Raw genomic sequence first — 26,162 nt, forward strand, 5'->3', positions numbered from 1 at the left:
GAGATTCACCTGGGAGATGGGAATCAGAACAAAGTCCTATAGTCCAGGGGTGACTTGGCACTGTGAGGGTTCTATTTGTGCTTTATGATCTAAAAGTTCTTTTTTCAACCTGATTCTACAATTCTATTCTATGAGAAATATTTTCATTTCAAACTCTTTTTAAGCAGTTCAACAACTCCAGCTGTCAGTTAAGGGACTTCGCTGTTGGTGACATCCTTGAAGCCACTCAAGGTAACTTGCATTATTTATAAATATTTACACAAACTCATGCAATTAATCTGCATTTTCAAATCCCCATGGACTACTAGAAAATTAATTCCTAAAGGAAAGAAAAGAAACCAAATAAATCAAAACTGATTTGCATTATTTAATATTTACTGATACAAAAGAAAAACCACTTTGTAACAGACCATGTATTTACAATTTATACTGGAGAAAGATCTTTTGAGATCAGTGAAACAACATGTCCTGAAGACTGGGGTGTACTTCCAGTGGGATGGCAGTTACAGTGTCCTTTAGAACTCCTTGGCATTAGATCATCTTCAATTTGCCCACAAAGTTATGGGGAATAGGTCTCCAACAATATGCTTCATGCTTTTGATCTGAATTATAAGAAGAGCAGAGATTAGTTCAAAATAACAGTTTTAAAAAGGGGCATCTCACTGTGCCTTATTAGGGAGTTACTAGACCAAAAAGTGGCAGAACTTCCACTTGTACTCACAGGAGCAAGGACATCAGAGCATTAACCTACTGCAGCAACAAATCAGGAACAATATGAATGTGATTTCAATTATGCTCAAAAGAGTACATTAGCCTAACTTAATTAGCAGTGGTGTCTGACAAATGTGTTCCTCTGTGTAAAGTTTGGAGTCATGAAAGCTGCATCTGGTTGTGACACTGACACTTGCTCTGCATCTGTTTTCGTAGAATCACAGAATAATTTGGGTTGGAAGGGAGCTCTAAAGCTCATCCTGTCCAACCCCCCTGCAGTCAGCAGGGACACACTCAGCTAGATCAGGTTGCTGAGAACCTCCTTAAGCCTTACCTTGAATATCTCCAGGGATGAGGCCTCAACCACCTCCCTGGGCAACCAGTTCCTTTTTTCCACTACCTTAATGGTAAAGAGCTTTTTCTAACATCCATCCAATCTAAATCCAATATTCTCCAATTTAAAACCATTGCCCCTTGTCCTATCACTCCAGGTCTTTCCAAACAGTTCCTCTCCAGCCTTCCATGTACTGGAAGGTCACTATTAGGTCTCCCCAGAGCCTTCTTTTCCCTAACCTCTCTCAGTCTGTCTTTACAGGAGAGGTGTTCCAGCCTCCTGACCATTTCTGTAGCCCTGCTCAGGACCTGCTCCATCAGGTCCATGTCCTTCCTGTGTTGAGGGCTGCAGAGCTGGATGCAGTGGATGCAGTACTCCAGGTGAGGTCTTAATGCAGCAGAGTAAAATGGCAGAATCACCTCTCTCAACCTGCTGGCCAGCAGATGCAGCACCCAGCCAATCCCTTATCCCTTGAAAAGTCCACCCATGAAATACATATCTCTCCAACTTGGTATGATGCTCCGGGGGGCCATGTCAAAGGCCTTGCAGAAGTCCAGACAGATCACATCAATAGGTCATCCCTTGTCCACTGATGTAGTTACCCTACTGTAGAAAGCCACTGGATTCATCAGGCAGGATTTGTCCCAGCTGTGCTGGCTGTCTTAGATCACCTTCCAGTTCTCCATGTGGTTTATCAGTCCTAGGAGAATCTGCTCCATGATCTTCCCAGGCACAGAGGTGAGGATGACAGGATGCTAGTTCCCAGGGTCCTCCTTGCTACCCTTTTTAAAAATGGGTGTAATGTGTCCCTTCTTCCAGGGACTTCACTTGACTGCCATTACTTTTCAAATATGATGGAGAGTGGCTTGGTGACTACATCTGCCAATTCTTTCAGACTCTGGGATGTATTTCCTCAGGTCCCACAGACTTATCTATGTTCAGGTTCCTCAGCTGGTCACAAACCTGATCTTCACAAAGTGAGAGGGACTCTGCTGCCCTCGTCCCCTCCTTGTGGTTTTTTAACTTGGTAGGTGCTGGAAGAGAGGTTGCCTGTAAAGACTGAGGGAAAAAAAGTTGTTGAGGACTTCAGCCTTTTCATCTGTTGTTACTAGCTCACCAGACTTCAGAGGTTCACTTCAGGGGGTTATGTTTTCTTTAACCTTCCTTTTTTCATTAATGTACCTGTAGAATCACTTCTTATTATTCTTCACATCCCTTGCCAAGTTCAGCTCCAACTGTGCCCTGGTATTTCTGACCTTGTCTTTGCACAGTATGAAATGCTGCATTTTGTGCAGGACTAAGAGGTCTCAGCAGTTAAAGTGTATGTGAGTTTCATGCTATTTTTGTAAAAATCTAGTGTGTATGCAAGTCACCAACTCAAGTGACAGCTGAGGACTATTACTCCAGATACAGAATTTTGTGGAAATAGCAGCCTGGATACAGACTGAAGGCTGCTCTTAAGATTTGCAACTGAAAATAACAGCTCACTATCAAAATTTCTAAATTAAAATGTTTTGGGTTTTATCTGCAGGAAATTGATAGCCAGTTCCCCAAAACTGATCAGTGGGCTTCTCATCAAACCCAGGTCTGTGTCTTTCTCAGAGCAAAATTAAAGCTGACAGTTCTAATATAACTTAGTATGCACATTTCATCTTTTACCATAGAGAAAGGGAGAACAGTGGCTGTTCACCAGTGGCCAAGCACTGTGGCACACTTTACACTTTTCTGGTTGGTTTACCCATGGCCTGCTGTGTGACATGGGAGAGGCCCTCCACTTGAGTTGTACAACATCAAGAGCCCTCCCAACTAAAGCCTGAGCTAAACTTACAGGAGAGCAGCTTCTGTAGCATGGGAGTCTCTGATTCCACAGAACAGCTGAGGCTGGAAGAAACCTCTGAAAGTCATCTGGTCCAATGCCCCTGCTCAAGCAGAACCACCTAAAGCTGTTTGCCCTGGATTCAGATAACCTTTTTCCCACATACAACCTCTTCTCTCCTGCTTTCTTCTATAATTCTTGACTTCTCCACAGCAACTGCAGTGGTAACCATGATGCCAAGCATGTACACAAACCACTCCTTTGCAAACACACACTCCCACCCACTGGCAGTAAGTAGGGTAGAATGGAAATAGCAGATTCTGAATTGTGTGGGCAGAGCTGCTCCACACAGAAGCAAAATTAGTTTGGTCAGGCCTCAGCTCTGTCTCTAAGAGAAATGCATGAAGGTCATCCTGAAGGGCCACCCAGTTCTTCGAGATTATTCAGTCCAGACTCCTCTGTTGACACCACAGAAGCATCAAAACCCAGGAAGATTTTTTTCTCCTAATATTTTCTAGAAAAGTCAGGCAGCAACAAGGTGTGAGTGGGCATATACATCCACATCTGTAGCTGCAGCAATGAGCACACACTGCCACACCAGATCTCTAGGCCAAACCCATCTGGTTTGCCAAGCAGCATTCCCACTGGCAAGAGGAATGAAGAATCTAAGCACAGGTGAATGCAACAGAAAATCAGAAAATATGGAGTGGTGCCTAAGTGATGGCAGAGCCATGGCAAGAGTGTGTCAAGGCAAAGGAAGTCAACAGCACACTGCACAGAAGCAAAAAGCACAGTGCCATGATCCCTGGGATACGTCTGTCCAGAGGGAATGGTGCTGGGATGGATTCTCTTGGCACTGCAGAGCCAGCCTCAACAGATGGATGAGACTCAAGGTCAACCATGCAGGCATGAAGCAGGCTCTGTTCTGCTTCTGTGGTCTGGAATACAGCAGATGATGACAAGAACAAATGCCTCACCAGTGACATCCTAAACTGACCTTCTCAGGATTAAATCTACACAAAAGTCTTTCAAAGAATGGAGGCCAAAGGACACTTTGCATCACTTTTCTCTGCAAGCAAACTGGGAGCTTTGCCAGGCCCTGTAATGTTCAGGCACAAGAACAACTTTGAAATAATTAAAATACCTGTAACTGACTTTGAAAAATGATACAATGCTGGCGAGCAGCACAAAAAGGAAACTTCAGAAGAGAAATGCAAGAAAGGCAAGAAATTAGTTTAGGCAGCAAGAAAATGAAGGAGCAGCTGAAACAGTGGTAAGTGAATGTCATCCTGCAGCCTGCTCCCAAGGGAAAGAAAACCAAAAGAAAAGCCAAAAGCACACTTTTGACAGATATTTCAAAATGCTAACTTGCATAGCAGGACACTGGCAGCACATGCACAGGACAGTTCATGAAGAAAATTAAGGTTTTTTAATGTGAGAAGACCCCTTCTTTGTTACTTCTGAAATAAATTAAGTTCCAGAAAAGGGCACAAAATATAAAGGTGGACATCTAAGCAAATTTTTAGCCCATGTATGAGTCCAATTAAGACAGGTTTTGTATTTTATCAGCACCACAGTTCCATTGAAAGAGGAAAAGAGAGGCACAGAAGGACTGGGGAATGCACTTCATTTGCAGTCCTCAGCATCTCAACAGAGATGATATTTGCAAGCTTGAGAACTTCAGAAGAGGAGCTGAATTATTTTAGTTGCCCCCCCCTCTCTCTCTCTTTTTTTTTTTTTTTACCATTAAGCAACAAGTATGTCATGCTGCATGGGGTGCAGAATGTAACAAGAGACCATTTCAAGACAAGGTAATGATTTCTGTGAACTTTAGTGGGGTTAGCAACTGAACAAAATGAAGCTATTAAAAATACTGCTAAAATAATTCACTGAATGTAATTTGTTTAAAAGGTTAAAATAGGATGCTAAGATGGATTTGGTATAGCACAAAATGAAGAGGCAAACAAAGCAAACATTTAGAGTTGTCTTTAAAACACAGTTGGGCTTTTTTGCTAGCTAAAATACTGTGAAAGTCTGGCAACTAATTTACCCCTGCAGCAACCCCTGTGCTTTACCTATAAATTACCTTAAAAGTGCACAGTAAAGCTTAGTTGCTCACAAGGCAAATATCTGCTTCTACTAATATGGAGAAAATTAGCCATAATAAAAGTCAGAGAGCATTTGCTAGATGCAAAAAGGCCTCTGAAATTATCATTTAATTGTCCTTCATGGGCCAATACTGAGAGTCTCATGATTTCCCCTCAAGGCTGATCCCTCCTTCAGCACTTTTTCTTAACTGGCTACTTAATTAGTCTTCTTTTCTGGGCTTAATTGTAAATTTGTTTTGATTCATTAACCTCAGAGCTGACTTGGCACTAACTGAAATAAAGAAGTGCTTAATTTCTTTAGCATATAGGCTACTTCTTCCTAGGGGAGGCCCCTCTTTGTCAGCAATAATATTTCAAGTTCATATTGTGTTTGGGAAAAAAAACCCAACTTCATAATTAATTTTCATTTATTGTAATTGCCCCCCTGTACTACTACACAAAAGTTGTGATAACAGAAAGGATAAAATTCAGTAAGCTTTGGCTTCTTGCTCTGTGAATTATACAGCATGTTCATTAGGTGAAACCTGCAGTTTCAGATAAGATGGCTCTTAAATGGAAGTGATCATAGCTCTACTAGAACTCAAAACCAAAAGTCTGTGTGTTCTCACAGTTGTGTTCTCAAGGCAATGACAAAGAAAAGGCTTCCCTTTGGAATAGTCAGGTTCTCTTCTTCCAAAAGTTACTGAATTTGAAAACCCTTTGCCCAAGGTAGACAATCCAGTTTGCAACACCTTTGGACACTATAGCTGCTCTTTGTTATGTTTACACCTCATATAATTCCTTTCCTCTCCCTCTTTACAGCACATTGATCCCAGAAGACATCCACACAGCACTGCCATGCAGCTGTCATCTTGATCTATTCTCATTTCAGCTGTTACTGAAGATACAGGAAAAGGCAACTTCAAACACCATGATCATAGAAGAATTTAATAAGCAAACCAGAACAATGTTTGTGAACAGCTATAGTACCCATATAATAAACTTCCTAAACAGCTGTCAAAAGTATTGCAACTCTTCATTTTTCAAATTTAAAAGTCTTTGAGCTGCAAAGAGAAGTTCTTGCTAGGGACATGAATATATTTCTGTGAACACTGTTACAACTCAACTGAACAGCCAGACTGAGAAAGTAAACATTTTGCTTCTTTCAGTTCTTTGTTTCAATTATTGCTGCTTTTGTGCACCAAACAAGAAAGGATTGCAGAAGTGCAAAGTAATTGTGGTTTTATGGCCTTCTGTGTGTGCCTTTACTTGGCCACAGGAGTTTAAATGAAGCAAACCACAACTAGAGCTTTGTGGGTGGCCTTAAGATCAGAGCAGGGACTCCTTTTAACATTAATTCCCAAGTAATCTGCAGCTAACTGTTTTGACACTGTTCAACTAACTGTTCAACACCAGTTTTCATCTTAGAACTGGACCACAGGAATCACCTGTGTTGTCAAATCCTAAGTGAAGCTTTTCCATGCAACCTGAGAAACACTTGGCTCTGCAATTTCTTCTGACTACATTTGTGAACATCCATGGAGTGACACTGTATTCCAAAGGAAAAACATGCCAGCTTGGAAAGACTAAGATATTCAGTTAAACAGCTGTCAATACCATTAAAGAGGCACATTCCATACTCTCCATATAGATGTGTTATCTGCAAACTATCACCACTTAAAGTAAACTGTGTGTTACAAAAGATACCATGCAACAGAGTCTATGTATCAGTAGAAACGTAGGGTGCCTTCCTTCATGCTTAGATGCCTTTTCAGCTGTTATGAAATGAGGAAATAGCTCTTTAGGTTTATTGCATTCTCCAAATGTTAATTTAAAATCACCTGCAGATCACCAATTCAGCTGTGTACTCAAATAACAGAAGAAATTGTACGTGCGCCTCAGGTGTTTTTATTGGCGCTGTTTATTTTTTCATAATTACTCAGCTTACATTCTCCAATTTTATGCTCAGAAAGTTGTACAAAGATGGATGTGTACATATATGACAGCTTTGCAATCATTCTTCTGTTGCTTTAAACTGTAAAAAAGCTTTGTTTACTAAAACAGGAACAGCTTTCTAACCAAATGAAACTACAACACTTCCAAAGAACCAGTTAACAGGTAATTTTTCTTGGAGGGATCTAAAGCCTTCACAAATCTTTTTGTTGTGATGGGATAATGTCAGTTAAACTCCTTAAAACATGCCTCTAGTTGCTAACACAGTACCTACCACAGAACATATGTACCTACTAACATGAAGCTGATGGAAAAAAAAAGCCAAGTCACATTCTCCAGCTCTCCCAGTTACTGTTGACAGAAAACAATCCATTAATACGCTATTAATACAGTGATATTCTCCACGAATGTGTAACACACAAACAACAGAAAAGTCCATATCTCTTTCACAACAATGATCCCAGCTTCACTCCTCAGCAGCTAACACTGGAACTGACTTGGGCCCAGCTTAGAACAAACCTGGCTCAGATCTCTACTATTAGAGGTGATGTTCTGTGTGTATGTAAAAATTTGTGCTGTCTGAGCTGAATATATAAGGGGTTGTCTAGGAAAAAATCTAAAAGCTATAAAAGGCAAATAACATTATAGAAACCATAGAAATTTTGCTATGTATCTGTTTGAAACCATCACAATAGTCAATGGAAGCTAGATTACTCAACAGAATAGAAAATATGCTGACAAAAAGAATTGCACATATGTATGAAGAATGTTAACTTCTCACATTTCAGAGAAGGCACTTTTTTTCCTCTCCAATATCCCATTTGGAAAAGACAAAAAAAAAAAAAACCAGACCAAAGGTACTCACAACTAACAGTAGCATGATACACACAAAGATTTAGGAAGCATGAGTCAAAGCAAGACCAGGTGAAAACATCAGCTGCTGCTTCTGACTAATGACAAATTCTCATTTGCCACACTGCACAACTCAGCATCCATAGGAGTCCTGGAACTCAGAGCATTCTCCTGCACTCCTCAAACTATAGACAGGCTAATGACATGGAAACTAGTTTTTTAACAAGTGTCAAGTTGAAGAAAGAAATTTAAATGCAATCCAGAGAAACAGTAAACAACCTGGCTCAACTCAACTCTTACTGTCCACTGAAATGTCAATAAACAATTTGGAACAAGTGGCTGCAACTAGTACAACATACATGCTAACAGAATTAACTTAGTAAAGTTCAGTGTCAAATATAAATGTTAATGGCAACTGATTTAGATGTCCTTGCAACAGAATTCAACCAAATTTATCTCTATCTGTAACACACCCTTCTTCCTTCCTTTCAAAAACCAAATCCTACTGAAAACAGAAGCCATTAAGGGCAAGCAGCTGTGCTTGAAGCTCCATCTAGTGAAAAATAGTAGAATCGTTAGTAAAGTAGCATCCTTGATAAACCAGCACACCTGGCACAATTGTTTTTGCTACTTAAAAGCAACACAACAAACCCACAAAGATTTTCTGATATAGTCCAACAAAAAAATGCTCTCTACAAACTATATAGGATTTTTTTTTCTCAAGGAACTTGCTACTCAGGAAGCAACAAAACCACCCAACCTAAAAACCTGTATATTTGACCAATTCTACCCCAACCTGTTGACACTCCTAACCACAGAATTAGGAAAATACAGACAGGAATTCTCAGCATCCTGACCCTGAATCTACACTTGAACACCTACCCCTTTCCAGACTGTGAGGAAAAGGTCTCCACACTTGTTTTTTCTGCTTAGTGAAGCATCCTGAAGCATGGATTTCTCAAAGTTTACTCATGACCCAAAAGAAAATTAACTCAAAACCATGCTGCCAAGTTGCAGTATAGTGCAGCAGGGAAGACCCAGTGGTGCCCCATGTAACACACACAATGTATCACCTCTCATCTGAACCCCTCATCCACAACACATTCCTGGAAAGCAACAGGCTGCCTTCAGCTCTGTTACAACTATTTCCACCAGAGATACGAGCTCCATGGTCCACATATTCCAATGAGCTTCCCTTAAGGAAGAATCTTTCTGCTACCTAACCTGCAGACAGGTAATGCAGAAGAAAATTCACAGGGTATCTTCCTTCTGAACTCCTTGGCCTGTCAGACAACTCAAAAGTAGTCTTGTTCTGACTTTCAGGTGGAACTAAAGAGCTGCTGGGCTCAGACATCCATGGCCTGACCACTGGGACACATGCCTGGGAGAGAATCAGAGACTCTTTGGTCTAATATGAGCTCTGTACAGTTTTCAGGTGGCAAATTTCCAGAGCTCTGCAGGCCTGAGGAGTTGAAAGACTTACAAACTGAACATTTTAGTCAGTGGGATGCCCTCAAGCAGTGAAGACACTATGTGTGCCCATCTGAGAGCTGGCATGACTCCAGCACAGAAGGGACAATATTTGAATCTCACTGACCTTGGAGAGACCAAGCCCAAAATTTAGAAAAGCTGCCAACATCAAATTATTATAATCTGTAAATTACTTTTTTTTTTTTAATTTTAACTCCTTACAAAAGTGAAGGCTGAGGAAAAAAAAGAAAAAGCTGTTCTGTGTAACCTAAACTTTGAAGAGAAAATAGTTCAGATCCAGACAGAGGAAAAACTAAATGGTCATAGGCATGTTCCAGTGTTTTATTTTCTCAGTTAACCATGACCTATCCATGAATTCAAAGATGTCACAACTTCTACCATGTCAGTCTATACATGCAATAATTGTAGGAACTACTGCTTAAACACCATTTATTTAAATAATTTAAGTTAAATTATTTTTAAAATATCATCTCAAGTTCCCCAATCTAAACAGTATTTCACAGATACATGGTGATGTTGGTGTCAAAGTCCTTTCACAGACACACAAAGTTAGCTGAAAATTTAAAGGGAAGCACTGAGGGCAAATCATCTTTCCTAGTTTAAGTTATACTCTGTATTCAACATGGTCAAGACTATTTATCAGGTCAATACTGAATCTTCAAGCCCTGAATATACCTTATAACATCCAATAATAGCCTTATAACTCCAATTCAATTTTTCCCATCTCCTTCTCTTCTAGAATAGCTGTGACCACAGAGAGAAAGCACTCTGCCAGAATAGCTGTAGTTTACCCTGATCTTGAGGGAGAAGAAACCTTTAAGAGCTTGGGAGATAAATGCTATGTATACCATCTGCTGTCTAGACTTGGCTTCTGGAGTATACAGTATAATTACAGCTTTCCCAAAGGTCCTCATTATAATCCAGGAACACAGCAAGCAAACCAAAAGGAGGTATTAAAGTAATAAATTTGGCAATGACCTATTGCTGTTACACAAAATAAAGCTATCCACAATGTTTGGAGCCAATCATGCCATAGCTTCCATAGAAAAGATCCAACAGAAAAGCTCCTACTCAAGAGCTCCCTTTTTACAATTTCAGGTTCTAATCATTTATCTGCTAGACATTAACACAGAAGTCATTAACACAGAAGGCTGGACCCCAGCACACAAGCATTCCCACAGCCCATCTCCTAGACAACCATTACTGGAATGAGATCAGCAAGGCCCTACATTTAAACAGAGCTTATTCTAAAACAGTTTGTACCAGGCAGACATTAAGACTATCAGATGTTAGCTGAAGAGGACAACATTTCAAGTACTATGCATCTTTAGGGAGATCTGGTATATAAACACAATTTGGAACAACATTGTGCTTAACCCACAACTTTTACATATATATCTGTATTTGCACACTGCAAGAACCATAAGTGATGTACAGTGAGGCCCTTCAGTGTGGCATTTCAGTTTGACAGCAAGCTACTGACCATTTTTTGGTTTCATTTTTAACTCTTCTTATGTTGAGTTTCAACTGCTCTGTATTAATTTGTAACATCAAGCTGGGCACATGCAAACACTTTTTGTATATAAAAAGAACTTGAAAACATACAAAAGGTTGAAGTGTTTCAGCCAACTTTTCTGAAGGAAGTTCTTCAGGTGCATCTTTTGAGTTGTGTGAAGAGAAGAACACTTTCTTCGTTCACTAGATTATATAAGTTATATACATTTCCTACAAAGAAAAACAGAAAATTTTCTTTAGAAGCAACTAGCAATTTTTGAAGTCCTGTCTTCAACCAAGTGTATATTTATGTCAGATATATTAACTGAAGGGATGTTAGCTCATAATCTAGGATGCCACTCTTACAAAGGCACATCATTGCAATTTGGAGAGGTAACAAGAACACAGCTATTGTTTATTTTAGCCTGTGGTCAGAAGAACTTATTTCTTTGCTGAGAAGACTTTTACTGAAAAGAATGTAAAGGCTTGAGCTCTCTGGCCTTATATTCCAGTGGAAAACTTGAAGGTGACTAAAACTACTTTAATTTATTCCTATAGAAAAATCTCAATAAAAATTGCACATGGAAACTTACCTGCAGATCTCCACTTGTGGTCATACAAACATGACTATAACATGTAAAAGGCACTGAATGTCAGGAATAAGCAATAATACAACCACACTTGATGAATGACAGACAACCCACCACAACCACTGTACTGCCCATCCAGGCATACTCAGGCAATCAAGAAGCAGGGAAGAATGGAAAAGAAGTACAGATCCTTATGGCCATACTGAACTTCCAGGAGTTTATATAATCTGCTTTCTGAAAAAGCAAACACCAAAGTTGTCTCTGCAGACCCCTAAACTTTTCAAGGTTAAAACACAAGAACCCCACCAACTTCAGAGTATCAAGCATTAACTGCATGATGACTGTTCAGTCAGGACATTGTGGTAGAAAGTCAACAGAAAAATAAGAGGGAGATTGTTATTGCATCAACATGAGCCTCTTCACAAGAACGTGGTACAAAGGTTCTCTACAGCTTCATGAACAGCCTGTTTTAGTTACTACAAACTGTCCTGACTAATGTCTTAGCCACTGAAGGACAGCTTCCCATATGGAATTCATTCCACTTTTACCTCAGAAGGCCAAAATTAGAGGTGTCTAAATTCTCAACAACCCACTCAAAGTTACAACCTGCTTTCAACAAGACATTCTGCACTTTCATGTATCAAATATGAGCTGCAAAATAAGGTGAACTTCTCCAAATGGAATTTTGTAATTTTATGTAGAAAAGTAACAGCAAACATGGTGACTAAAACAACTGTATTAACTACCACTACATTATTATTAGGGACAGAACCAGAATACCAAAAGAAATTCACTCTTAGAACAGGCAGTGTCATGAAAAAACTTTGAGGCCAACTCACATAAGCAAGAAAGTGTTTCTAACACTGCACTCAAAGGTTATCAACCCACATCCAATATTGGGTCAGCCTCCTTTCTTCATAACCCTATACTTTCCCACTCTCTACTCAAACTTCTCTCTTCCCATCATTCAGCTTGGTTTTGCTTCCTAGCATTCTAATTCAGGCTCATCCTTCCCCAACAAATTCATTTTAAAAACATTTATTTACCTGCTGGAACATAGAAGAAGTCCCCTGTAGCCAGACAGTAGGATGTCTTATGTAAGGTAACAATAATTTTGCCATGAATAACATAAAAAGCCTGAATGAAAGAGAAAGGGTTCTAAGTTTAACAATGTTTCCTTTGTAAACATTTAGCCAAGTTATCTAAGAAAACATACTCTTTGTTTTACACAGGTGTTTTAATAAAGATAAAACCCCCCAAATAAGCAAGTAGAGCTGCGATCCCTTTTTCCCCACCATTCTGAAAAATCAGATGCACATTTAAAAGGGGGGTAGGGGCCAATTTTATTTATTTATTTGGTACTCCTATCTTGCTTGCAAGATCCAGACACTAAGTGTACAGGGGCACAGAGATTTAATGTGAAGCAAACCAGGGCAACATGCATGCAAAGCACCACTAGGAAGTTTCCTTGGTTATAACTGATTTAACATCTGGAATATATTTATTTGCATTATACGGGAAAAAAACCTGGCAAACTTGTCAACTTGCTATATGGCTTCTAATCATTCTAAGATTTTCTCTTTACATAGACTATTTTATAAAAGCAGAAAAAAAGCATACTTACTATTGTATCCATGTGGACAAACTGGTATCCCTTTTCTTTCAATGGCTTCAAAACCAATGTACCAGTGGCAAAATCTGATGTATTCAAATTTTTATATATTTCTACTGCTTCATCTCTGAAGAAGCATGAGTGTCGGCTTTCAGTGTTAACACATTCTACAAAAATAGCCCAGGAGATTAACATTAATGCTAACACAGTCTTGCTTGCTCACTATCTACTTATTAAACCACATGCATAACATTGTTTCACTTTTACACCCCCAAAAGCAAGACTCAATATTTAGATGAAAAATCAGGACACTTATTCTATCTCTCCCACAGTTTTCTCCAGAAGAGCAATGAATATTTCAATAGCTCATCTTTTTATACCTGATATGGCATGAAGAATTTTTTTTGTTATCACTTGCTACATAACTCAGAAAGCCCCTTGATTATAGTCCCTCAACTCACTTAGGAGTATCTCCTCATTTGTTTCTATATCCACTATTAGGGCCGGCTTAGAACTGTCAACCAGTGTATCATCCAATTTTTCAGGTATTCCACCTTCTGAGGAGACACAAAAAAAAGGAACAAACTAGAAAAACAAATACTCTACATTTAAAAAAACTTAATTATTTAACTATAACTTTTCTATAGTTTTAGATTTCACACAGAGGCATTTACATTTAAGTAACTAAACAGAGCGAATGCACTTTCTACATGTAAAAGGAAAACATCATTAAAGAATTCTTTGAAAGTTTAATTTTTGTTGGAACTATTTCTATATGAAATAGATAAAGGGATTCTAAATCCTTAAGAATGTGAGGGGAACACCACCTATTTATCCTATGCTATTTGTGACAGTATTTACTCAAAAGTATGTGTTTTAAGAAACGTGCTTTTCTAGCAACAGATGCTGAGAGGTTATTACTAAAACATACATGAAGTATGAAGAACAAGTTTTTTCCTTTACCTACTGCTGACGGGCATCAGGAGACTTAAGAGAAAGTATTTAAAAAAATAAGCACGTTAGGTTTTCCTTTTCTCAAGAAAAATCTCACTGTAAGCTGTAAATCAGAGAACTATTTCTACAACAGAAAGGACTTTTCCACAGAATGAAATAGCCTAAGAATTGATGACAACCTTATGCTTTTCAAACAGAATAGAGATGCTGGAGAACATTCACAACAGCTCTCTTGTAGAACTCTATTAAGCAGACAATTTTAGCTTCACAGTGCACAGGAAAATTTCTTTAAATGCAGTCAGAACAAGGATGTTGAAGCAAGTTATAGCACTTAATAGGCACTTGGGGCTGCTTAAGTACTTCTACGCCAAGAGAGTCAGGAGTAGGAAGAAAGTCACTGTGTTTGAAATAGCTTTGTTGCAACATAACTCTCTGTAAAGAGAAGCTGGAACAGGTGGAACTATACCTGTAAGAGAAATTTTATAGTATCAATAACATTTAGGACTTTGTTCTAGAAATTCTGCTCTGATGATGGTCCTAATTTGCATGACTTAGACCTACAAGTGAATATGACAAGGATGCTAGCAAAAGATTCTCTAAGGATCAATATCTATTAAAGAAGAAATGCATCACAGTTTAAATGCACCTAAAGCAACCAATAATACTTTTAAAATACAGTACAGTCACTACCAGCTCAGGTTTACATGGACAGCAAATGACATATAAGCTGCACTTAAAACAAAGGTTGATCTAGACCAGGATCCTGTCTCCTATCAATGGCCAAAAGCCGTTCCATCCCCCAAAATGCTTTCACCTAGAGAGACAATCAGGTTTCTACAGGAGAAAAATCTTACAGAAATAGAGTACTTCACTATAGACTTCTTTTGTGTGTTAGGAATTAAAAAAACAAAGGTCTGTATTCATACTTGTTTTGTGACTTTTTTCTTTGTGACCATCTTTCCTCTGTTTTAACTTCCCCTGAGTTTTCATTTCAGGACACACTATTTCACTCATCACAAGCTGTCCTGAAAGAAAAGAAAGTTGAACAAAGTTTACTAACTTATAATAATTTACAAGATACGAAGTTCAATTTTTAAGACAAAATACCAATTTTAGGGACACAAATATTATTTTCAAGCACATTAGTTAACTAGGAAAGGATCACGTTAGGCTGAACTGTCAGAAAAATATCCTTCCAGAACAAGATATATTCTATCACTTAGGCAATTTAACACAGACTGGATAAACTACTATAGCATTTGGTCTAGAGAACAATCCCCCCCACAAAGAAATGCTCCAATGCATGATCTAGCAGATGATCTCCTTTTCTGGTATCATATTGAATCGTTGATGTAAAAACATATGAGTACAGAGAAAATGTTTTGTTCTACCCTAAACATCTACCTAAACAGTTAAAGCAAGTGAATGTAAGACTGTTGTGCTGATACTGTTTCTAGCTGACACAAGGTGCACAGAAGACAACACATGGAAAGATGACAAAATAGCTGATTTTTTTTTTTATATTACCAAATTGTAAGCATCTCAAAGCTGTCATGGCACAAGAACCCATAGATTTTTCTTTACAGCCCAACCAGGAGAAAGCAAGCCAATAGGTATTTTGGAACCAATACCTGAAGGCAGCATGGTGTAATTCACACGCTCGCCTCGCCAGTATTCCAGAGGCTTCAGTCGTATCCTTTTTGTCCGACGAACGTTGGGTGTGTTGGAAGGCATTACTAACATAAAGAATGAAATCATTTGTGTTAGTTACAAAAGGAAAATTCAGACATGGAAAACACTAAATAAACTTTCCTGTTGATACGTATTAGGGGGTCAGCACTTCCCAGCTGGTGGCCAGTAGGTCAAGGGAGGTCATTCTCCCCCTCTATTCTGCCTGGTGAGGCCACAGCTGGAATACTGCATCCAGATCTGGGCTCCCCAGTTCAAGAGAGACAGAAAACCACTGGAGAGAGTCCAGTGGAGGGCAGCAAAGATAACTGGGGGATTGGAGCATCTCCTCTGAGGAAAGGCTGAGAGAGCTGGGGAAGAGAAGGCTGAGGGGAGACCTTGTTAATGTCTACAAGTATCTAAAGGGTGGGTGCAAGGAAGATGGAGCCAGATTCTTCTCAGGAGTTCCCAGTGACAGGACGAGGGGCAATGGGTACAAGCTGGACATAGAATGTTCCATCTAAACATAAAAAAACCCCTTTACTATGAGGGGGACAAGGCACTGGAACAGGCTGCCCAGGGAGGTTGCAGAGTCCCCTTTTCTGGAAATATTTAACACCTGCCCAGATGCAGTCCTGTGCAATGTGCTTTAGGTGATCCTGCTCCAGTGGGAGAGTTGGACTGGGTGATCTCTAGAGGACCCTTCCAACTCTGACAATTCTGTGATTTATATCACATTGCTATCCTGACAGGAAAAGGGAACATATTATTGCCAAAAGTCTTCTTTTCTATACATCAGTATGTCAGCCCCGTTTTTCTTAGTCATCGTGCTGACTTTACATTAAATGTCTTTATATATATCTTAGTAAATTATTTAGATACAGACATTTTGGGCTCAAGCACAAGGACCAGGAAACTTGCTACAGCTGTGAAGACAAAGTTCTTGTCAGAGACTAAGTACCCTGTCCAAATCTGAGCAGTTAATATTAAACGAAAAAAAGGAAGTGTGACAGTTATAGTTATTGAATATAGTAATAAAAAAGAAACAACAGAAGTGTTAAAAGCAGCTTACAAATTAGAGCACTGTTATAGTACCTTGAAGAACTAACAAGCCTCATGTGTAAACACTTTTCAACACAGGAACGTATTTTTAGGTGCTCTCCTCTGCCTCCTTCAGCAGTCAGCATCCAGACAGAAATACATTTGTATTTATGCACTTACATTAAGATATATTTAAATAATCTTACCTATTTTATGCTTTGGCATGCTGTTTAAGAACACATCTCTTGCATGAGTCAGGTCTTCAGAATTATCTAAAAATACATTAAAAAGTCACCACAATAGCCATTTACTCTTCCTGACTTTGTCTGCCCACTAAATGCAACCAAAGGTCTCACAAGCAGATGTCCCACTGTTAGTGTTCCCTCTTTTTTCTTTAACATATATGAAATCCAGGGCTCATATTAATTATGATAGTAAGTACAACTTGTGTAGGGAAAAAAAACAGAAAGTATTTCTACATGAACAGGCCACAGTTCCATAAAGCTGTAAAATTTGGTCTAGGGTGGCCTGAAGTGATCATCTATGCTACAATCATATGAGAACACAAACTGAGTCTGAAGAACTTGTTCAAAGTATTCTGGAATAATAATGTCATCCTGGTAAGCTTGATGCCAAGTCACATAGATGTCCCTCCAAAGCTAACACAATGTAAAGCTGGCATACTCTATAATGTCTGGGCAGAAATGGGATCAATACAATCTGAATTTCTTATTCTGGACCAGCAGAATACAACAGAAAATACCATACTATCAATTACAGTTTAGTAAAATGCAAGAAAATACCAACTTTAAACATTACCTGAAGACATACTATTTTGTTCACAATACTTTCTCCTGGAAGCACATTCGTCACAGTGTTCTAGAACAGGTCCACTTCAAAGAAAAAAAAAAATAGATCTGCTTGACTATGTTAAGAGAACAACAGAACATTACAGCAGTACCAAGAATAGCAAATTTAAGTCTTTTTCAGATCATGTGGGGTGGTTTTTGTTGTTTGTTTTGCTGTTGTGTTTTTTTTTCTTTCTAAACATCTGTCTGTGCCAACAACACTGAAGCAAATGACTCCTAGTTAGGAATCAAGAGATATGAAATTCACCAATTGCTCCCCAACTTGGTCATCAGGCAGTCACTAATACGGAAGCCAAGCCTCAACAGGGAAAAAAAAGTAAGTATCTCCAAAGACAGGAAAGTTACTATGAACCCTTATTCATGTCAGAAAAAAAATCTGTGTTAGTTTATTAACTGTGTTAGCATGGTATATAAACACTTCAGTCATTAATCACCCTTTTCTACTAGGTTCTTTCCTAGGAGTACACAGAACAGAGTAGTAGTACCAAACTGGAGCTCTGTCTTCATAGGGCAGAAGTGGAATTAAATGCAAGGTTTACAGACAAATCAAGAATTACCTTTCATGAGTCCTAGTCTCCTGGGCTGCAAAGGAATCTCTAGAAGAGAAAGCATAATCAATCATTATTATTGTTGTTGTTATTATGTTTACTATTAAGTCACTTTTACTTACTGAAAGGAACCTGTAGGTCATTCATTTTATGTAGAATTATGTAAAACCACAAGAAAGATACTTTAAAAAATTAAAACACAATGCAAATAACGGATTAAAACCTCAATTTGACTGGTTAAAGGAATTTCCTCTTCTGATTACCTATCATTAGTAAAGTTACTCCCACATAAATAAATACAGCTGAAGAATTAAACACCCTTTTCTCAATCTATAAGCACAGTAACAAACCTGACAGTGAAAGTGGTTTACAAGTGGTGGGGTTGTATCTTCATTTTGTTTGTTTTCAAACTGGATCTGCTACTCAAGTATCAAAAGAACACTTGAAAAATTCCAGCACAAGTTTCCTATGTAAAAGCACATACTAGATCTGGCCTTCACCTTTCATAATAGGATTACACCTCTTGGTTTCTGTAACAGCCATTCCATCAGTCTGAAACTGTCACACATGTTGATTGGGCCAATAAAATTTAAAATGTTTTTAATTATTTACCACGTTATACCCCAGTTATAAGGAATTACATAAAAAGCTTACTGTAGTCCATGTTGTGTGTTACATTTTCTTTTTTTACTTTTTATTTTTGCATCTGGTAACTTCTGTTTTTTTCTTGCTGTGTCCTGTTGAGAAGTGATGAGAGAATCCACTCGAGGCTCACTGTCCTCAGGGTCTGAGCAAACACCTTTACTGGTTCTGTGATTAACCTTGTTGGGTATCTTCTCTGAAGATTTAGCTGACAATTGTTTCCTTTCAGATTTCTTCACACCATCTGTGAGATGCTGCAGTGCTTTTACAGGAGTTCTGTTATTTGCAACACCAAGTGATTCCAATGTGTGCAATGAATTTTTAGGCTTTTCAGACTTTGACATCTTGTGATTCACAGGAGTCTGCAATTTCTGCTGCAGCAGTGAGTTAAACCCTTCATTTGAGTTTCCAGGCTCTCTTTCAAGATCTTTATCAGGTTCACTGTCAGAACTCTCCAATCTCTGTAACCGAGGCCTTTTATTACTACTTTTCTTGCCAGATTTTTTAAGTTTCTTCCTCGGACTTTTTACCTCTCTCTTAGCTACTGTATCTTTTGGAAGTTTCTGCTGAGCAATTTCTTTCTTGTTAACTAAATGCTGAGGAGTTGTTGAAACTGACTGCCTGGAAGAATTAAGATTCTTTTTTTGAGACACAGTCTGCTCTTGCAGATGCCCAGCTGACAAGTCAGGCAAATCCTCACTTGGCTTCATCATAGTTTCATGTTGTTGTGTATCAGATAGTTTTGTTTCCAAATCAGACCACGACAACATCAGTTCTGCAGCTTTTGGTTTCCAGGATGTGTCCTTTTTCTGGTTGGGAGAGCATTGCTTAAGTGCCTCCTTTTTAGTCTTTCCTAACAACACAAAAAACACTTGGACATCAACTTTCTTTTCACATTAAGCCTGAAGAGACACAGTGACATCTGAATCCATAAACATAAATTTAAGAATTAAATAGTAATGTTACATTCAGTCTGCTTTCCATTTCCAATGCTTCCTGACACAAGACCATTCTCAAATAATTCCTAAAAGCTTATGCTGTCCAGTTCAAAGAATGGATCTTAAACTTTCTACATAGAGAGAAGCAACAGCTTGTGGGTAACTACCTTCTTCATCTGTCCATAAGAAAAGGCAACACTGCTAACTTAATTTTTAATGTCCTAACAGTAAGGCTAAAGGAAGAGAAAAAAAGAGAGGCAAAACAGAGTTAAGACCTGTCTTAAGACTCACTACCTTACATACACCCAAACCTAACTGCACAACTGATACATCAATTAGGAATCCATTAGTGTCTCTCATTTATTTTATCCTTATTTTCCAATGAACAACCACAAAAGAAAAAAAATTGAATAATATGACCTAAAGCAGCCTGAAGACCTGTCAAATAACTTACCCATACGAGTACTGCCTTGCCTCTGAGACTTACGGATCTTTCCTTCATGGTCAGAGGCTGAATCCAATTCTGATGCTTCACTGAAGTCAAGTAATCTGACATGCAAATCATCCATTTTCTGTTTAGTAAGTGCTTCACCCTGCATTTTTGTTTTCTTCCTTTTCTTACTGCCTGTCTTCTCCTTTCCAGAGGGCTGAGATTTAGGAACAGGAGTTGGAGAGCCCTCTTTTTTTGACTTTTTGTTCTTACTGGGTATTGAAAACCAAGAATTAAAAGGTTGACTATCTGATTCATCAATTAAAAATTCACAGTAATTTTCTACTTCTATATCTTGATTTTTCAAAGGAGGAAGTGATGGCAGTGATGTTGAGGCTGAGTACCTAAAGAAAGGAGGGAGAAAATATAAACATAACTTTGTAAGGGAGGAATTTCAGTCTTGCAAATCTAGTGGTGACTCTAGGGGACCTGAACACACTACAGGACATTCCTCAGAATTATCATAAAGTTCATCATTCATTGCAACTAGGGTTCCAAAAAGAACACAAGGCCTGTTTCTCTTTGCTTTGGCCTTATCATTATTTCTCAGATGCTAAATGTCAACTTCCTATCCTGTGAACTGTGAAAGACTGCTTGATTATTGTTAACTTCAGAATCACACAAGGCTTTCCTGAATCCTCCAAACTACTTATGAAAACGTTTTGGGCTCAACACAAAACTATTAATCAGCTATACACTATTCTACTGGAGGACAAAAGCAGCAGCACTGTTAAGCCCTAACAGCGCAAACCTTAGAAACAACTACTCAAACCCTTTCTCAAGTGGCTTTTTTCAGTAACAATGGACTATCTGAAAACAAAAAAAGACCAGGTTCACAGATAAAAGGATGTTGCTGCAGTACTCAGGATTGGGTTATTTCACTAGCAAATTATGTTCCATATTAAGCCTCAAAACAAACCTTTTCCCAAGTGCTCCTGTTGCTACAGCTTCTAAGACAACTGAAGAGAAAGACTTTTCTCTCTGTACAGAAGATGGAGCAGCCTGTTCTGTTCTTTGCCCAAGAACAACCTGCTCATCTCTCCCAGTCTGAGGTCCTTCCAAATTTTCAACTTCCACAGGGCTCTTCGCTGCAGGAGGAGTATTTTGGTCATCCAAAAGGAATCTACATATGAAAACAGCATTCAGATATGATGCTATTAATCCTGAGTGCACATTAAAGTGTAGTGCAGATGGACAGATGCTCTCATTTTCTCCTGCTGACAGTGTCTCACTTCTTATGAATAATTACCAAATTGAAGCTCAGGAAACACAGGTTTTGTTACTACTTCCCAGCACAGTAGCAAGTGTCCAAATCAGAGGCAACATGGGGTCACCTTGTGACTCTTGATCAAAGTGAAGGCTGCTCAGCAAGACAAAAGTCCTAATTTTAGGAGAATATGCTTGAGAAATTGTCAGATTTCTTAGGGCCTAGGTGCATTGTCTGCACAATCTGACCTATCAAATGGAATCAGTTAGATTGGCATCAGCCCCTGGTCTATCATCCACCCTGGAAAGCAGAACTGTCACACTGGACACTATTGCAGCTCAGCTTCAAATTTTCCAAAGAAAAGATAACAATCACAACTGAAGTTGTTCAGAAGAACAAATACTGCTCATCTCTTCTTTAACAAATTGTTAACTTTTAAGTCAAAATGACTCAAAAATTCTAGACTACCTGAGAAGCTGGCACTTCCCTGAGAAAAAGGAGTTCAGATTTATTCTGACAGGCTTCCTGCATTTGGATACTGCACTTCTACAAATTAATCCTTATCACCAGAATATTTAATAAAATACAATTCTGCCTTTTCAAAACCCAGATATGGAAATTTTTTAAAGAGCTTGGAATTATGGGTTTGCAATCCAAACTCATAAATTACTGAAACTACCATTTGTCCTAAGGGTGGGGAGGACACAACAACATTGCCACATTCAGCTCAACTTACACATGTACAGAATCATTCATTTCCTCCACAAGAGGTGATCCAACTGACTTGTGATCATCCTCACAATCTGAAAACACAGGAGGAGTTTTGCATAGTGCTTCGACATGTTTTAATATATTATTTATTTTCCTTTCACACACAGGAGACTTTGTTTTTTCAGAATCAGCTACGCAGTCATTTATTGCAGGCTTCTTGGGTGATTCATGGGACGATCCTGCCAGATATGCAGAATAGGTTTAATTCTTCTATTCAAAAACCTTTAAAAATCCCCAAAAAAGTTACCCCCCTCAAAAAAAAAAAAAAATCTGTATTAGTGATACCAACCTTTGGTGCTCTCTGGTTTTAGTGGTGATATAGGTAAAGACTCTCTAGAATCTCTTTTTGCTGCCTTGAGCTGTCACAGTCAATGATGAAGACAAAGTAAAGTAAAGACAAAGTAAAATATTTGAAAAAGCAACAGTATTTTGAAAGGAATACAAATTTCTAGAAACATGACATACTTTCCTTCTCTTATTACCCACTGGAAGCACAGTTCTATTTTAACTAAACACCTCAATTACCTATCATGTAAGCCTAAATCGAACTGTACATCTTAAAAAGCAGGTAAAACAGTGTGCATAATAAAACTCAGTTTGAACAGACATCTTGCTAGTCCATGGGCATGCTATTTTCTCTTTCACTAGAATGGATTAATTTAAACAATTTAATTCACCCTGACCAACTCAGGCTGGGATTTTGCAAGAATTACTCTAAGACTATACAATACTCTAACATCAGACTAAAGGAACCAAACACCACTATAAAGCATGCCTGTTCCCAACACTACAACTTTTACAAAAAAATAAAGTCAAAATATTAAATTAAATAAAGATTATTGGCATCATTCTCTCAGAAACCACATTGACAAGTCCTTTGATTTGTTTCCATTCTTCAAAGTTACAGATATACAAAGCTATTGTACAGATAACTGTTTGTCAAGAATTGAGAAGCTGCTTCTATACAAGAATCATCTTCCAATTTTACTGTCCATCAGAAAGCTCAGAAATAGGTCTATATATTTGGCAAAGCAATTGCAGTCAACACCAATGGAGTCCAAGACAGCCACATCCACCACCACTTATAAGGACACATACTTCAAGCTGAGACCATGAGAAATATAACTGTCCTGGACAAAAATCTAAAAAATCAGCAAAAACTCAAGAAAATAAGCTATTTAATAAATCTAGTTACAGAATATTTACTACTAGAGCACAAAAAACTGGAAAAAAACTTTACCAACAACTGTTACAAAGTGCTAAATTATAGGCTGTGTACCAACTCACGGGACATATGGAGTTTATTCATTCAACAGGCACACAGAACTACATCTTCCAGAATGAAACTTGTACCAATACCACACTGTGACACTGCCATAGCTAATTTACCCTTTGCACTGAGGCCTTCTGATAACTTCTGACAAAAGGAGTTGAGCAACAGGTTGTACTTGGAGAGTTTATTGTAAGATCATTGCCATAGCCTATAGAAAAAAATATGTATATATAAATTAGGAATTCTTGCAGTTTTCCAGGTTGCATTTATTTTAACAAGTTGCTAAGATTCGTTAAGGTCAGGTAAATCCAAAAAAGAAAGGAACTGGAAAGATTACCTTCAAAAGACAGCAAAGACACAGTTTTAAGTAGTTTTAAGATTGGGAAGGGAGTGCTTTTAAAGACTGTGAGAAAGAATTTATTTTTATCCATTTTATATCTATTTTTTAATTTCTATTTAATTACCACTAAATATAATACAAGGAAGAAATTCATCTTTTTCTATAACCAGCAGATTAAGGAAAACAACAAATACAAGCTTGCCTTCAAAACAATCCTGTACGACTTTCAGTATATTTTGACCTGGCTGTACATCAATCTTACTTCTAGAAAGAAGGGGGAAAATATTTCAGTTAAAAACAGTAAATGTTCCTATCTCAGCAACATAAAAGTAGTTAAGGTCTTATGACTTTATGTACTATTCACTAGTCACAATTCCAGTATGTTTGACCTATCTTTTCCATGCACTGATATAAGCAAAGAAACTTTCCTGAATAAGGATTCCAAGAGAAAAAGCCTCACTGTCACCACATGTGATGAGAATGAAATCTCCCAACATGGAAGAAAATATACAGCTATTGCAATAGTCTCAGGTAAAAGAGCTTTGGGATGAAGAAATACTTCAAATAAATTCTTAAAAAAAAATCAGTACTCAATGCTGCCTGCACAGTGATCCAGTCCCAGAAGACCCAGAAATGAAATGTGTAGGTTGGACATCTACCCCTTCACACCAGGAGTCACCCTCTACTTCTGCTTTGACAACTTTATCCAGTTATTCTGTGCATCTGCAAAAGTTCCATCAGCAAGAACAGGCTTAAGACACCAAATATCCATAAGTAAGTAAACAGCTCAGCTGCTTGGATTAGTATTTCAAATCTCCCCAGAAGAAATGAAAATGGCAGAAGTGATAAACTAGCCAGATGATGTTAAACAAAAGAAAAGCCACAGAGAATTTCTCCCATAATGATTTCTGTATGATTTTAAAACCAGGTAATTTGTTAGATTTGGTGAGTTAAAGAAATGCATGTCTAAAAACTGATCCCAGTAATAAAAAGCTGATGGACTTCTGACATGCCTTTGAAAAAAGCTACAGCACTGTGAATACCTCATCTGCATTTACCAGCAAGGGCCAAATAAGCTAGAACTCTGCATAATTTCTTCTACCTCTTGAAAAGCACAATGTTTGCATGGATGACTCCTTTCCTACTCAGGTAGCCTAGTTAGGCAAGACTTAGGTATGGTTACACCATAGTCTGCTGCCTCAGCAAAGGAATACAGAGGAAATCAAATCCTTGGTGCTTTGCCACCCACCACTAAGAAACAGAAGTACAGGAAACACCATAGGATCAGTTTAATAAGATACATCCAATAGTTTTGATATTAAGTTCTCCGACAAAAACGAACACAAGTTTTCCAGACAATTGTACCTAAGAGTAAAATGTTAAACATAAATTACCCTCCTCCTCCCTGGCAGAATCTTGCTCTGTAGTTCTTTTTAAGATGATTCTGTGAAAAAAATAAATTTTTACTAAGCATAGTGATACTGTACTGGAAAGCAAATGAGAAACCAACCTCCTGACACTCACATAAGCAAGTCCTAGGGATTCTCAACCCATCTCAAACTAGTGGGAAGTTACTGCACCCATGTTTTTCTTAGAATGCACCAGTAATTACAAGTCTTGTAACAACTGCCAGAAGTTAAACTTCTCTCAAAAATTACCAAGCATTTGTTGCATTTAAAGTCAGAGGCCCTTGCAGAAGCCTTACATGGCAGAAATCACTTCTTCATTTGTGCAATCTGGAATAAAGTATGCATGCATAATACTGAGATTACCTAACACAACAGAATTCTGCACATTTTTTGTATCTTTGGCATATTGACATTACTTCCACGTGCTTTCTCTTTGGCTGTTACTTCTAGTAATAAAAATAACCAAAACAAGATTTATTGCATTGCAAATTTTTAGCAGACGCTTATAAAGGCAGGAAGAAGCTCTTAGTTCACACGGGAAAACGACTGACCAAAAGTCATCCCTTCAGAAACAGAGCAAAAACCACACTCCACAGCAAATCTGTTGCTCAGGCTTAAACTTTAAAACTCCCTATAACCGAAGAGGGGAGGAGGAAGATGAGCACGTCTTTGACAAGAGTCACTGCTTCTCACACTAACGTGTTTAAGGAAGTTCTCCAGAGACAACCCACAGACGCAGCTCCGGACAGCCTAAGGGAAGGGGTCTCCCGGAAGACCACCCAAAACTAGCAAAAATGTTGATGCCAGCCACCGGGGGGAAGAGCCCGGACAGATTACTAACATTGGCCCAATTTATATCAGGGGGGAAGCGAGGGACCAACCCCCCCTCAGCCCCCCCCCCGAGGCCCAACGCGCCGTGAGGGGCGGAAGGACAGCCCCGCCTCAGCAACCCCCAACAAACCCCCGCCTCCGCGCCGCTTCCCTCCCGCTCACTTACTAACGTCCCCGCCACCCGGGACCCCCGAGGAGAAGACAAAGACATCGCGGTTCCGGGTGGGTTCGGTGCGGTTCC

At 38.6% G+C, this 26,162-nt stretch overlaps 1 protein-coding gene across 1 annotated transcript; it reads right to left on the reverse strand.

The window, feature by feature from the left end:
• Nucleotides 1-389: 389 nt before the first annotated feature.
• Nucleotides 390-26,162, reverse strand: CENPC (centromere protein C). Its single transcript, XM_030450321.1, has 19 exons — nt 26,088-26,162; nt 25,076-25,125; nt 23,884-23,942; nt 23,458-23,549; nt 22,358-22,427; nt 22,034-22,247; nt 21,010-21,213; nt 20,055-20,434; nt 18,675-19,515; nt 18,030-18,068; nt 17,423-17,496; nt 16,810-16,875; nt 15,526-15,630; nt 14,821-14,919; nt 13,402-13,497; nt 12,953-13,107; nt 12,375-12,465; nt 10,850-10,969; nt 390-602 (listed from the first exon to the last, which is right to left on the reverse strand). The coding sequence occupies exons 1-18, from the start codon at nt 26,130-26,132 to the stop codon at nt 10,893-10,895; spliced, it is 2,757 nt and encodes a 918-aa protein (XP_030306181.1). The 5' UTR covers nt 26,133-26,162; the 3' UTR covers nt 390-602; nt 10,850-10,892.

Source organism: Calypte anna, chromosome 4A (assembly GCF_003957555.1).
Source record: "Calypte anna isolate BGI_N300 chromosome 4A, bCalAnn1_v1.p, whole genome shotgun sequence".
NCBI lineage: Eukaryota > Metazoa > Chordata > Aves > Apodiformes > Trochilidae > Calypte > Calypte anna.